Source organism: Poromitra crassiceps, assembly GCF_964638095.1.
Source record: "Poromitra crassiceps genome assembly, chromosome: 6".
NCBI classification, from domain to species: Eukaryota; Metazoa; Chordata; class Actinopteri; order Beryciformes; family Melamphaidae; genus Poromitra; species Poromitra crassiceps.
The window spans coordinates 28,970,649-28,985,699 of record NC_139627.1 but is presented as its reverse complement, the minus strand read 5'-3'; the positions used below and the strand labels follow the sequence as shown (position 1 = coordinate 28,985,699).

Here is a 15,051-nt window from a genome sequence, read left to right as displayed (position 1 = left end):
ACATGCCAAGAGCTGCATAGCTCATAATAACCGCACATGCACACAAACAAACACAAACTGAAACGTGCATGCAGTCACACACACGGGGAGAGAGAGAGAGGTAGTCCCATGTGGTGCGGTGCTTACTGTATCTTAGCTTATCTTAGCTTTAAAACTACTTTAAAGTCGTTTTAAAGCTACTTAAATTGGTCATTGTATGGACTCAGCTTGCAGTCTTAAATATTAGTCTAGCTCTTATGAATGCCTTGGAGGAGTGTGTAATACATGAGAGAGAGAGTGAGTGTGTTCGTGTTTAGGTGTTTGTGTACATCAGGGGTGCCCAAATTATTTCCCATGAAGGGCCAAAACTCAATCTGGGTAGAGGGCCGAGGGCCAAAAATAAACGTGGAATTACATTAAAATGTATTGTGTTCTATAGAAAATTAACATTCTAAATCTAAAATAACATTTCAATATAATAATCTACTTTTTATCTGTTTGGTAATTGTAATAATTTGCAATTGGTTATATATACATATATTTAAAAAAACATCTGCATTTGTGGGGAGCTTAAACATTTAATCAGTAAACACCCAGTTAAAAACAGTTGTATTTTCCACCTTTGTAATCAAGAGAGAAATTAGAAAAATCCTCAAGGTACTTTGAAAATCAGTTTCGTAGTGGCGACGTATATTGTACTCTTTCAAAACAGCCACTCTCTGGCTGCAAATGAGACAAACCGCTGTTGAATTTACTTCGGGGAAAAAAATACTTGTCTCCACTCCGTCCTAAACTTTCTTTTGTCAGTGTGCCACTGCCGTGATGATGATCTGTCCATCTTGCTGAGCTGGTGTAAAGCCAGTGACTGGGGAGGGATCAAATATCAGAGCTCACCCCCCAACCAGGTGATTCAGCCAACCAATCAGGAGCAATCAATCCTCAGATAGCAATGCCTCACACCCGTGTGATAGAGTTGGGGAGAGAGAATACTAGCTGCACAAAATTAACGTTAATCGTAGATAGAAGAGTCCCGACATCTCCATTCAGGCGCGGACTGCATAATCGGGCACGTCGGGCAACTGCCCAGTGGCCTGGCCTGCAAAAAAAAAAAAAATTAACCCCCAAATCCGTGGCGGGCCAAGTTTGGCCCGCGGGCCCCAAATTGGGCACCACTGGTGTACATCATAGGTGTTTGTGCGTTTGTAGTCATGAGTGTGCTTGTACGTATATGCATGAATGTGAAGTACTGTGTGTGTGTGTGTGTGTGTGTGTGTGTGTGTGTGTGTGTGTGTGTCGTGTGTACGGCAACCATTTTAGGGCATCCTCTCTCTGAGTATTGGCTATCATTCCTCAGTCTAAGCGTTGCCAGTTCTTGTGTCTCCAAGTAAACCATGTTGAGTGTGCTCTGAAACACCTTCAGTCCTCACACGAAAACGCTGTCATTCTTCCTGCATTACTGTTTCACTCCTCACACGTCAGTCATCGCACAATATGGCATCAGTCATCAGTCCTCACTCGTCAATCATCACTCGTCAGTCATCAGTCCTCACTCGTCAATCATCACTCGTCAGTCATCAGTCCTCACTCGTCAGTCCTCACTCCTCACGTCTCACATGGACACGCTATCATTTATCCTGCAACATGCCTCAGTTATCATTCAAACTAGCTGTCAGTCATCACTCCTCACGTCTCACATGAAAACGCTGTCATTCGTTGTTTTTGGTTGTTCTTCCGTGTGTGATGGGGAAACCGCAAGAACGCCTCCATGAATTGAGCAACAATTTCTTACAACTTCACTTCCGGTTGAGTGATTTTGCCTTCAAAATAAAGGCGCAAGTTTTTTTATTTACAATATAGATTAAAGTAGTAATCTATGAGACCCAACAGAATTAACATAGTAACACTAAGAGGAACATCTAGTTTAATGTTTGATGACAATATACCATATATATTTATATATATATATATATATACTGTATATATACATATTGCGGTTTCCCCCTCACACACGGAAGAACAACCAAAAACAACGAATGACAGCGTTTTCATGTGAGACGTGAGGAGTGATGACTGACAGCTAGTTTGAGTGATAACTGAGGCATGTTGCAGGAGAAATGATAGCGTTTTCATGTGAGACATGAGGAGTGATGACTTGACAGCTGGTTTGAGTGATAAGTGAGGCACGTTGCAGGAGGAATGACAACGTTTTCATATGAGATGTGAGTAGTGATGACTGACGAATGAGGACTGACGAGTGATGACTGAGGACTGAGGACTGATGACTGACGAGTGACGCCGTATTGTGCGATAACTGACGTGTGAGGAGTGAAACAGTAATGCAGGAAGAATGACAGCGTTTTCGTGTGAGGACTGAAGGTGTTTCAGAGCACACTCGATATGGTTTACTAGGAGACACAAGAACTGACAACGCTTAGACTGAGGAATGATAGCCAATACTCTGAGAGAGGAGGATGCCCTAAAATGGTTGCCGTACGTGTGTAGTGTGTCATGTGTCGTGTAGGTGAAAGCAGTTTACAAAAGAAGCCGGTCTTGTCAGACGTAGCAGGCATTCTCAGACATGCACCATTCCTTTTGCTATGTTCATTCAAACAGTACAGCTTAAAACACACATACGTGGTAGTGTACTTTTATGTACAGTATATACATGTACATGCATACAATATACACACACAGGTGCACATGCATGCCTATTGCACAGACTTTCTATAGCACGCGTACACACACACGCATATTCATAGTATACTATTCTGTTAGCTCACCACACAACCATCTTGGTAGGAAAATAACAGGTGATTACAATCAACTGACAAACACAGCCAATGAGCTGTGTTGGTAGTAAATGCATGCGACATCATGGGAATACTATGAATACCAAAACACATGACACACATACAAGCATTGTGCGTATTTACATACAGTACATAGAAATGTGTTGGTGTTTAGATAATGTATGTGATAACTCTTACACTATTAATTCCATTTTTGTTTTTGTTTTGTTTTTATCTGTGCTCCTTTCCTTACAGCAACTGTACAGGAAGAGGCCGGGGATGACCATGCTGTGTGCCAAATTACCTCAGAACGTTTCCAAAAACCGCTACAGAGACATCTCTCCTTGTACGTACAGTAGCTGCTGTGCTGCACAGGATAAAAAAACATAATACAGTTTTTCTTTGCCTTATGTGTTCAGATATGTCCCAATATTAACCTTTTCTTCTACTCTCTCTCCTTCACTCATCTGCCTCTTGATCCATCCCTCTCTCTCTCTGTTTCTAGATGATGCCACGCGGGTCATTCTGAAAAGCACAGATGACTACATCAATGCAAATTACATCAATGTGAGTCTCTCCTTCTTCCTTCCTTTTTATCCCTCTCTCTGTCTTGTTCTCTCTTACAAAATGTCAAATCAATAGTGATGTCAGTATGTACGCATAGTGATGTCAGTATGTACGCATAGTGATGTCAGTATGTACGCATAGTGATGTCAGTATGTACGCATAGTGATGTCAGTATGTATGCATAGTGATGTCAGTATGTATGCATAGTGATGTCAGTATGTACGCATAGTGATGTCAGTATGTATGTCAGTATAGTGATGTCAGTATGTACGTATAGTGATGTCAGTATGTACGCAGGGTGATGTCAGTATGTACGCATAGTGATGTCAGTATGTATGCATAGTGATGTCAGTATGTATGCATAGTGATGTCAGTATGTATGCATAGTGATGTCATTATGTACGCATAGTGATGTCAGTATGTATGTATAGTGATGTCAGTATGTATGTATAGTGATGTCAGTATGTACGCATAGTGATGTCAGTATGTATGTATAGTGATGTCAGTATGTATGTATAGTGATGTCAGTATGTACGCATAGTGATGTCAGTATGTACGCATAGTGATGTCAGTATGTATGCATAGTGATGTCAGTATGTATGTACACGTATAGTGATGTCAGTATGTATGCATAGTGATGTCAGTATGTACGCATGGTGATGTCAGTATGTACGCATACATGTTGTGATGCGCCAGCTGTGTAGGGTGCAATGGAACACATGGTGACATGAGAGAAACGTGAACTGTGCAAGGTTTATTCAATATGCCTAACCATCCTCACATGGTCAAGTACACCCGACTAGCTTGCTTGTTGTTAAGCTACTGCCTAAGTTACGCTGGCTGTATTGAGATGTTTTGATCGTGGTTTAATTTCCTAACAGTGACAAACAGGCTTAGGGCAAACCCTACCGTTACCTGGCTGTCACCACTGAAGGCAGGTCAGCTGTGGTGGCTGTGACAAGGGAAGTGGAAGAGGGGGTGGAAGAGGGGGTGGGTTTGTGCGGTCTCACAGAATTTGAACTCAAATGTCGGGCTGGCAGCATTACAGTAACAACAGACTTTTAATTGAGAATTGATGCCACAAAAAATGTAATATAAAATTAGAAAAATAAATGTATTGTGTGTGTGTGTGTGTGTGTGTGTGTGTGTGTGTGTGTGTGTGTGTGTGTGTGTGTGTGTGTGTGTGTGTGTGTGTGTGTGCAGAAAATGCATTTATCTAGTCAGAGGCCAAAAGGACAGGTGCTTGAGCACCACCTGGGGTCCATTTGTGCACGTACCTGTGTTGAATGTTATCTAGGTTTTGCTGGATCAGTGGACGCACAGCAGGGGCGTATCTACGGGTGGGCCTGGGTAGGCACACGCCCACCCACTTCTTGCCCTGGCCCACCCAAAAAATTTTTTTTTTTTTTTTTTTTTTTTAATTGGTTGTTTTCTAGAGGCAAACTTGCTGCTGCATTGCTAGCCAATGGTTTTGTTACTTTTGTAAAAACGCAGGGCACGTCATCTCCAGAGTCTAATGCATGACAACTTCATGACATCTAGGAATTTTGTTCTCTCTGTGGATAAATAAACCAGAGGGCGTCTTGTTCAAACTTGAAGCAGCCTCAGTGTTGTTATTTTTTAAACTCACAGCAGTATATGGATCAGTGGTTCTAATTTCTGTATAAAGTAACAGTATACACACAAGTATAAGCATTCATGTATGCAACATTTGGCACCTATATGTAACCTTTTAAGGTTGAGATAATTGTATTATCATTATATGGTCCAAATATTTCAGTAAAGCACTTGAAACACTTGAAATATTCTTGCTTGGGTGGTATCATTCTACTTGAAATGATGGTCAAATGCATTATTTTTAGTAAAATAACACGTCAAATTTTTCCGGCGGCCGGCCTTCGGCCGGCCACCCGAGTGGGCCCGGCCTTCGGCCGGGCATCTGCACCCCTTCCTATCCAGGCCCACCCAATTTGATCCAGGCCCACCTATAATTCAATTTCTGCATACGCCCCTGACGCACAGGAATGAATGAAGCTGGGGTACAGTGATCCGTGGCTTAAAATGAATGTCGGACAGAAAGTGTTGGGGGGGGCTTCTTACCCCCCTGCTTCCAGCCTTCTTGTTTGGACCACACCCATCTTCAAATTTGGTCTTACTTGTGATCTCAACTACACACAGTTTTGTGACTGCTTCTTGCACGGTTGTGACACGATCACATTGACAAAACTTGTCCACAGACAGACATATAGACACCTGGCAAAATACACAAAACCACACACACAAGTGTGAAAACAATGCCGGCTACACGCTGTCACAGCTGCTAATGAATAAACTCCAAACGGAACCAGGAGTCAGACAACTACAACACGGCTCTGTTGTTAAGAGCCTATCTTTTTTAAGTGCAGTGATTTTGTTTTTTCTAAGCTGAAGTGTTTTTACCTTTTTAGTAAAACCTTTTAAAAAAATGCAGCTGCCTGCACTGCTGGGAACATGCCAAAGCACATATTTTACATTGTAAACCATAACAAAAAGAATCTGTCAAGACAGTTCCTCAGTGGACACAAAGCTTCATACCTCTTTCTCTATTTCTTTCTTCATCTCCTTCAATTTCTCCACCTCTACTTCTCTCTCTCTCTCCCTCCATCTCTCTCACTCATTGTTCCTTCTCTCTCTCTCTCTCTCTCTCTCTCTCTCTCTCTCTCTCTCTCTCTCTCTCTCTCTCTCTCTCTGTAGATGGAGATCCCAGCGTCCAGTCTGATAAACCGCTACATAGCGTGTCAGGGCCCGCTGCCCAACACCTGCCCTGACTTCTGGCAGATGACCTGGGAGCAGGGATCGTCTATGGTGGTCATGCTCACTACACAGGTGGAGAGAGGGCGGGTACGTACAAGCTGTTTTCAATGCTTCCCAGTGCTCTGCAAAGACTGGATAAGAAACCAGAAGTTGACTGCAACAAGTGTATCAATTAGGTTTACATGATTTACGAATCAGTTATTCTGGTCTTTTTGGAGGCAAGTCAGTCGCTCCATTCCCCTGTAGATGGTCGCTATCAAAGTATGTCATGGTTTATTACAGCATTTGAAAATCTAGAAAATCGTTTTCTGCAAATCATTTTTGCTCATTATTTGAGCAGAATCTAATCAATTAAAGTGAGTAAAGTAAGGAAAACTTGTATTATTGTGAACATTTAACTGTAAATTTAATTGTACATCATTTATATGAATGTGCCATGGGATGGTACAGAATCTATAGCTTTGAATATAGCTGAATAAAGTAGTGTAGGCTCAAAGGTTTGTTGGGTAAAACTTACATTATATAACATGGTAGCCTGCATATTTACATTTTGGTTTACTGACAGGAAGTTTAAGAACCATCGACCTATACTAGATGTGCCTAAACTGTAAGTCAAGACCCCAAATGGTCTGCAAGCCGACCTCTGCGCAGCATCCAAATAGAGACAAATTGCATAAGTCTAAGCTGCACAACATTGTTAGCTATATATTAAATATAATAATAATAATAATAATTGATTGGATTTATATAGCACCTTTCTAGACACTCAAAGCGCTTCACATATCAGGGGAGGGAGGAGGAGTTTATAGGTATGAAATAGATTAATTGTATTCTCTATTCTATAAGAGTTGGTTCTTTACCTGCCTCTGCATTGAATGAATACAGACTGAATGGTGGCTTGCTGAAGAGTGCTTGAGCAAGGCACTGCATCCCTTCAGATCCAAGGTGCTTTGCTGTAGCTGGCCCTGACTGAAGGAAATTGATGACTTTTGTCTGTGTTCGTAGGTGAAGTGTCACCAGTACTGGCCTAACCCAGACAGCAGCGCCACCTACGGAGAGTTCACAGTAACGTGTCACACCGAGGACGGCAACGCTGCCTTCCTGGTCCGGGAAATGAGCCTCGTGCACACACAGGTATACAGGCTGTGGCCTAGCTTTAACACTTGTGTCTAGGGTTGTCACGATACTAGAATTTCTAACTTCGATACAGATACCGATACCGATACCGATATATCAATACTGAAATTTCGGTACCCCCACCCGGGACAGATGCACGCTTCTCCATAATCTAGGCCTGATAAAACTCATTAAAAACATTGCACTTACACAGCAGATTACCCCTGCTCCTAGTCGTCAGCCTATCAGAACACTTTTAGCATGTTGAGGCAACAGATATCCACCAATGATAGGGAGTAAAAAAATCGGTAGTATGTTTGATTTTTCATTAAGAGAAAGCACTGTTGTAATCGATACTGTTGCAAATGAGTATTGTATCGGTAATCTTTTTTTTTGTATCGATACATGTACTTATTGATACTATTGATACCTGTTGCAAATGAGTATTGTATCCGTTTCTAATTTTTGTATCGATACTTTTGACAACCCTACTTGTATCGCACACCCACACAGGTATACATGCATACACACAGTCACATACACAGCCACCCACAAGCACATTACGTCACAAGACAAAGAGAGGCGGGAAGATGAGAGAGAGAGTTATGTAGAAACAGAGAGGACAAGAGTGAGTTGAGAGAGCGGCATAGAGAAAGACTTGGGGCAGAAGCAAAGAGAGCGAGCAGTGTCTGAGGAAGGATGAGCCGCTGTGGCCCCCGAGGAGGTCTGTTGCCATAGTGACCGGTGTGGGCTGTTCTTTTTCTGGCTCCTGCTGCTGCATGCGGGCCACGTATGAGGATCTGGTTACCATGACAACCCAACTGCCCCAGTCAGTCACACTGATGAAACGGGGAGAGAGTGAAGAGAGAGAGAGATGTCATACAGTTAGACAAAACTTAAATGGAGACAACAAATGATAAGAGAGAGAGAGAGAGGAAGAGCCCTCCATCTGAAGGAATTGTGTTTGATGTCACAGCCCCTTTGATGACCATTTTGCATCCCTCCATCTTGGCACTTCAATTTGATTCGGGATGCAAAATAGTGCAAGAGCCCCATTTCTCTCCCTGGCAGAATATTCGATACTCCTCCAAGTAGCAAGTTTTTGCTACAACATTTTTCGGTGACAAATGTGTTTCTGGGACGCACCATCTGAATCCGTGGGAAGCAACAGCATCTGACTCATAGGAGGTTTGAGCCTCCCCTTGATGTTGCAACTATGCAGTTCAATGTAATCGTGATGCCGATAGTTTGAGATCAGCTGTTGACATCAGCAGATGTTCAAATTGACCATCTGCACGACCATCTGCAATGCCAGTCCCAATCACAGTATGACAATATCTAGTGATCTTTCAGTTCCCCCCCAGCACTTTCCATTACTTTCTGCCAGTTTCCCTGCTCTCTGGGTTGTCCTAACCTTCCGTCACCAGGCTCTCTCAAAGGAGAGAGCCTGGTGACGCAGGCGAAGACCTGCCCCGTCTTCCGCTGGATCTTCCACTTTGTGTGCCACAGTGTTTTCCTTCCCCAATTTTACCGTTTTGACCGGTGTGTTAGGCGGCGATGCCATTATTTGGTTTTAGTTGTTTGTTTGTTTTTCAGCTTTTTGGGTAGCTACTGTAGATACTCGCGTCGCCCACAGAACGCAAGGATTGAGTGGGAGCACAGCTGCACTTTGGTTCGTGGCGGATGTCGTGGCGGATGTCATGGTGTCTTCCGCCCACAGCCGGATGACACATAACAAGGTTTTTCCACCCAGACTAGGTTGTCCTGATCGTGTGCCATGACCTTTAAAACATATAGGAGAATACAATTAGCATTCTCCTCTGCCTGTAATGGTTGCTATGGAGATAGATGTGTTACCATGGCGATGCAGAGAGGGAAGAGGAAGGCAGGGGCTCTGAGTCACACATGAAGCGCTGGTCAGGTGCGTGTGCGTGTGCGTGTGCGTGTGCGTGTGCGTGTGTGTGAATCCTCACCATTCTGTCTGTGTATGTGCTTCAAAGCTTGCTAAGTACTGTCTTAATTGAATGTGTGAGATTCCACCAGTACGGCTGTCTATTTGTCTAATTTCTTCTTTCCCTTTTTCCACTTTTGATTGAACAAACTACTGAGAAAACCTGAATTATCTCAATTTATAGTTTGATCTTCATATCTTAAAGGCAGAATATTGAGGCAGAAGTGATGGAAAAGCTACTGTTGGTAGTTATAGTTAAAGTACTAACCTACATTGTCTTATGATGTTCCCTATTATTCTGTTGACAACCACAGGGAGAGTTAGCAGATTTCCACAGTACTGATAGTTTCATAATTTCGGTAACCTTGTTAAATTATACCATGAAATTGAGAAGTGCAGTTGTCATTGAACTGGACCATAACTGGTTAAAGGGAAATGGTTGTGGGTGTGTTTCATGTTCGTGACCCACTAACATGTTTCAGTGAGCCTGAGTCTCAGGGTGAGAATAAATATCCCCCGCTTATTTCCCAGGCTAAAAATACTCAAGGAGCCTTGCTGTAAGAGATGGGTCATTATTATTTCTAAGGCAACATTAAAATGAATTACACAGTCATTCATTTCCGTGTGTGTGTGTGTGTGTGTGTGTGTGTGTGTGTGTGCCTGCGTGCGTGCGTGCGTGTGTGTGTGCGTGTTTAGAACGAGCAGCAAAGAGAGCTGACCCAGATCCAGTACCTAGCTTGGCCAGACCACGGCGTTCCCGATGACTCCACTGACTTCCTGGACTTTGTGGCTCTGGTACGGAGCAAACGGGCCGGACGGGATCAGCCCATGGTGGTACACTGCAGGTATGGGGTCAGGTCTCACACACACACACACACACACACACACACACACATGCATGCATGCACACATTCTCTCTCTCTCTCTCTCTCTCTCTCTCTCTCTCTCTCTCTCTCTCTCTCTCACCAGTGTGAATACTTTCAGGATTTCAGGTTGATGACACTTACATTGTTAGCTGAAATTATTAATTGCGTCACCCTATTTGCCTTTACTGTGCGTTCACACACTGTTTAGCTGAAATCTGCACTGTAGCCAGGTGCTGCTGGAAGTGGTGCACTTCCACAGCAGCAATTATTTTACTACATGCACAGAGAAGAGAGGGGCATCTATCTTCTCCTCTTACTATCGGGAAGATGGCAAAAATGTTTGCATGTTTATGGAATTGCGGTATCGCTGTTCTGTGTTGTGTGCGCTGTTTGTGCTAGTTGACTTACCTCCCGTAGTCAAGATTAGGCCTAGTCACTGTTATCTCACGCAGTTTACTCTCCCTCTCTCGCTCTCTCTCACACACTCTCGCTCTCTCACACACACACTATCTCTCTCTCTCTCTCTCACACACACTATCTCTCTGTTTGGTAGTTTCTCACAGCCTATAACTATGAATTTCTCTAACTTATCAACTTCTGCCTCCCCTCAGTGCAGGGATTGGTCGGACGGGGGTGCTCATCACGATGGAGACGGCGTTGTGTCTGATGGAGTGCGGTCAGCCCGTTTATCCTCTAGATATCGTCAGGACCATGAGAGACCAGAGGGCCATGATGATACAGACACCCGTATGTAGACTTATCCATTTGTCTCCTCTAGCGGTGCACGACTCCTGATTTTTCAAGCCGGCCTTTCTACCAACGAGGTCGACGTCGACTAGTCGTCAGTGGTGCAGCGCCGGTAGAGCAAAACAAAAATTATCTCGGTCAATCATAATGTCTTGGGAAAACTCTCTGGGCATGTAGGGCAGTATTAGAAGTACTGTAATATGAACAGAGACATACTGCTAACAGTTGGATGTCCGGCCTGCACACACGTTTGACTGTAATGTGTCCAATCCTTTCATCATGCTGTACTCACTGCACCAACTGGAAACCGGCTAAACTCCTGATAGATCCGTGTGTTTGTATATTTTATATTATCGCCTCTTCCTTAAGCTTCTGGCATACTCTTCGCGCACGCGCTGGAGGCGGGGCTCAGAGGAGGGCGCGCGCACTCTGCGCGGGCCAAAACAGAACATACTCAGTGCGCAGCTCCAGGCTCCAGGCAGTCTGAATGAAATTGAATGTAACGTTCCCAATTCTATGTATTAAATTATAAAAAACGACCCCTCCACATTTGGGAAGGCTAAGCCACACAACTAGTTCGTTATAATCGAACAGCATGCTTTGAAGGCGACTTTACGACGGTGAGGACTCAATCACAGCAGATATCCGCTGATAGCCTACCACGGAGATCTCAGGCACAGGCAGCAAAACCGACGCGCTGATAGAAAAATCTCCATGGACGCGCCGCGCTGCGCTCAGGCCTCGCCCCCCGACACGCCCGTGCGATGTCGTCATAATCGCCGTGCGCCCTATGCGCTTGGCTGGGCGCGAAGAGTATGCCAGAAGCTTTAACCATTGCCTCCTCCCATAGTTCCTCCTCAGCTCCCTGGGGATTTCAGGCACCGCAGGCCGCCACTGCACTGTCAGAGGATCAGCTGATCCACTGCACTGTCAGAGGATCAGCTGATCCACTGCACTGTCAGAGGATCAGCTGATCCACTGCACCGTCAGAGGATCAGCTGATCCCTGTAACGTTTGTAAACGATGGGGCCGCTAAAAGTACTCCCATACTGAAACAAAAAGCCACACGGCTTCACACATTCATACATATGTATGTATGTACGGTATGTATATATTATATACATCTATAATGTGGCTTCCTACAGTACTTTGATTAACATCTAGAAAAAGTAAAATAAATAGAAATGAGTGAAAAAGACACAAGATGAGAAGAGCAGCTGCCTGGGGCGGTACAATTCTCAAACCATGTGACGACTAGTCGCGTCTCCCGGCAGGCGTCAACTTGTGGTAGTAATGTCGACGAGTCTATGCAACCCCTAGTCTCCTCTTTGTTTTCCCCAGCCCCTTTCAACCATCTGCTTAACTCCACTGTTGTCTTTTCCCTCTCTCCATCTCTCTTTATCCCTCTCGCTCAGAGCCAGTACCGCTTTGTGTGCGAAGCCATCCTGAAAGTCTACGAGGAGGGCCTGGTCAAACCGCTCAAGAGTGTCCTCTACCAGCAGAGAGAGGAGAGGGAGGAGACGCGAGAGCAGCAGAGAGCGGGACAGGGAGAGGCGGGGGTGGAGCTTCTGGCAGGAGATCTGGATGAAGAGGACGATGATGATGACGATGAGGAGGTGGAGGTGCTGGACGTGGGGGAGGTGGTGGAAGAGGACGAGGAGCTAGAGGAGCCGAGCGTCGCGAGCGCCACCAGCATGACGAGCGAGACCAGCTTGAACCCTGAGCCCGACCCCGCTAACCCTTAACCCCGCTAACGCTTGACCCCCCCGCTGACTTCCGGGGTCGTCAGTGGGCGGGGTTACCGGGAAGTGGCCGGAGGAGAGGAACAAAAAGCACTGTTGCACTTTACGCTGACAAAAAGTTTAAAAAAGTAAACAAAAAGACAAACAAACGTGAAAATCATGGACGGATAATAAAGACAAAATACTAAATCCAGCTGTGTTGAATAGGTACCATTAGGGGACATTGTGTGTTCAGGGTCATCTAAAAAGGAAGAAAGTACAGAGAGAAAGAACGAAAAGATAAAAGTATGAGAGAATAAAACGTGGAATTGCTGTAGTGCCATAAGTACGAAGGGGAAGGGCTGCCAACATGGATGGATAGAGATTGTTTTTTTCAGCAGGTCGCCCTCTCCCCTTCCGAGTGAGTCTGCCAGACGGACATGCCTTTTTTTAACTTAATGTCCTTTTAGCTGATAAAGAGATATACCTTATCTTTTTTTTTCTCAAAAAGAGTATTTATTGTGTTTTAGTTTGTGTCAAACCCTGTCCACTGAACAAAAAAGTTCTATGTTCGTACGAGTCTAGCTTCATGCTTCCCTGATTAAATCTTAGGTAGTAAAGTAGTGTGATTCCTTCTCTTCTACTACTTCTTTATTTCTTTTACTTTTAGTGGAAACAAGTGATTTAATTTATTGTACTTGATTTTGATCTTACTCAGCTTTCTTGTTTAAGTTTCTGACTGCAGAATAGATAGATGGACAGTTGACAGCACTTTGTGTCTCACCCTTTTCAATGCTGTGGCAAGTTTGTTTTATCCTGTTTTATTTCTGCTTTGCTTTTGAGTCGTCGATTGGCGTGGCGAAGAACACAACTGGTCTACAATCCTCAGGGCCTGTGTCTCTCCGCCTCTCCCTCGCAGCGGCGCCCAGCACCCTGCAGTGCAGACAGATACTAAGAGCCCATTTACACCTGGCACTAACATGCGTTTTCTGTGATCAGATTGCAATCAGATAGTGCTTGACCACTTGAAAGGATAGGAGTAAACGCCCCCAAGACACATTGAGGATGGATTGCGATCTGACATTGCATTTAAGGACACATTGCATTTAAGGACACATAATGAATGCAATGTGTCCTCTCAATTCACATACAACAGCAGTCCCTGCTGTTTTTCTGCTGCTCTACGCTATGGAGCTTGCCTGATGCGATCGCAATCGGATCTCATTGTGGACACTGGAGACATTAATACCAAGTGTAAATGAAATCAGGTTAATGTGCTCAAGCACTATCCGATTGCAATCTGATCACAGAAAACGCATGTTAGTGCCAGGCGTAAATTGTCTCAAAGTTTTAAACTTTCAGCATCCCCGTGCATTGATTTTCAAAAACAGATTTAGCTCTCAGCGCTGTGGGTAGCACTCAGCAGCACGCCCATTACACAAGAAAAAGAAGCCGGTGGTGTAAAGAGAGCCCCCCAGTGGACAGACAGCCTCGTCGGCTCACAATTGAAGCTATTTCATAGCCGTCACAGCTGATGAAGCGAAGAAACAAGGCTGGGGTCAGTTCAGTTCAGTTTGGGGTGCTCAGAATTCACTTTCACTCACCTCAATGTATAGTGGCATAGTGAGTCGAGCTGCCACCTCAACCAGAGGACCTGGGTTTGAGCCCCCAGGTCGCGAAGCTTCCACCCTGCCTAAGTGTCCTTCAGCAAGGCACTGAGGGTGAAGCCTCACCGTTTGCTTCTGAACATCTTGCATCAATCAACTTTGTCCAACCCAAATATTTTTATATAAAATATTTTGCTTCGTAGAGGTCATTTTTGTTAGAACCTTAAAAGAAAAAGAATTGATAGATGGGAGAGAGGACTCATACAGTTGTGAAATCCTAACACCGCTATCGCTAATTTGTCCTCAAAAGACATGCTTGGACAGTAGATGTTTTTTCCCTGTTAATGAGAAAGTGGGTGAAAGCTGCTAGAAAAATTGCTCAATCAGTGTCCTCATCTGTGGCTGTAGGGATTGATTTTCAATCAGTGTCCTTATCTGTGGCTGTAGGGATCGGTTTTCTTACGGCCAACACGTGCATTTGCATAAAGATAACTGGATGCAACTTTTTCAATAGACCCTTTTCACGGGGGCCATTTTGTGTCAAAAAGGCAGGGTAAAGACAGGTGTTGACCCTGCCTTTATGGCACAAAATGGCCCCCGTGAAAAGGGTCTATTGCTCGCTTGAAAATGAAGGCAGGTCACTTAGTGATTTGAAAGAAAATAGAGGATCTCCCTATAAGGATCAACAACAAAGTCTTACCTTATTAGAGTAATTAAAGGGGGGGGGATAAAATGTCCGTCCTGAACTGACAGTGAACTGATCTCAACCTTGGTACAAATGGAGAGAAGTGAACTTTAATGCTCCCCTCTACTGACCTCCCCAACAGCTTGTGCTTCAGACATGTGTTACAGTGAGACTCCACTGACCTCCCCAACAGCTTGTGCTTCAGACATGTGTTACAGTGAGACTCCACG

The 15,051-nt window shown here is 44.3% G+C and overlaps 1 protein-coding gene across 3 annotated transcripts in view; it reads left to right on the top strand.

The window, feature by feature from the left end:
* Window positions 1–14,593, top strand: part of ptpn4a (protein tyrosine phosphatase non-receptor type 4a) — a 153,184-nt gene extending 138,591 nt beyond the window's left edge. For 2 of the 3 annotated variants that reach the window (XM_083638848.1, XM_083638847.1), the window contains exons 21-27: window positions 3,024–3,114; window positions 3,274–3,335; window positions 6,069–6,215; window positions 7,134–7,262; window positions 9,892–10,040; window positions 10,673–10,808; window positions 12,224–14,593. In XM_083638848.1, the coding sequence (XP_083494974.1) occupies window positions 3,024–3,114; window positions 3,274–3,335; window positions 6,069–6,215; window positions 7,134–7,262; window positions 9,892–10,040; window positions 10,673–10,808; window positions 12,224–12,553 (1,044 nt within the window). In that variant the 3' untranslated portion in view covers window positions 12,554–14,593. The remainder of the gene's footprint in view (window positions 1–3,023; window positions 3,115–3,273; window positions 3,336–6,068; window positions 6,216–7,133; window positions 7,263–9,891; window positions 10,041–10,672; window positions 10,809–12,223) is intronic. The other variant, XM_083638849.1, reaches the window with a different exon arrangement.
* The last annotated feature ends 458 nt before the right edge of the window (window positions 14,594–15,051 follow it).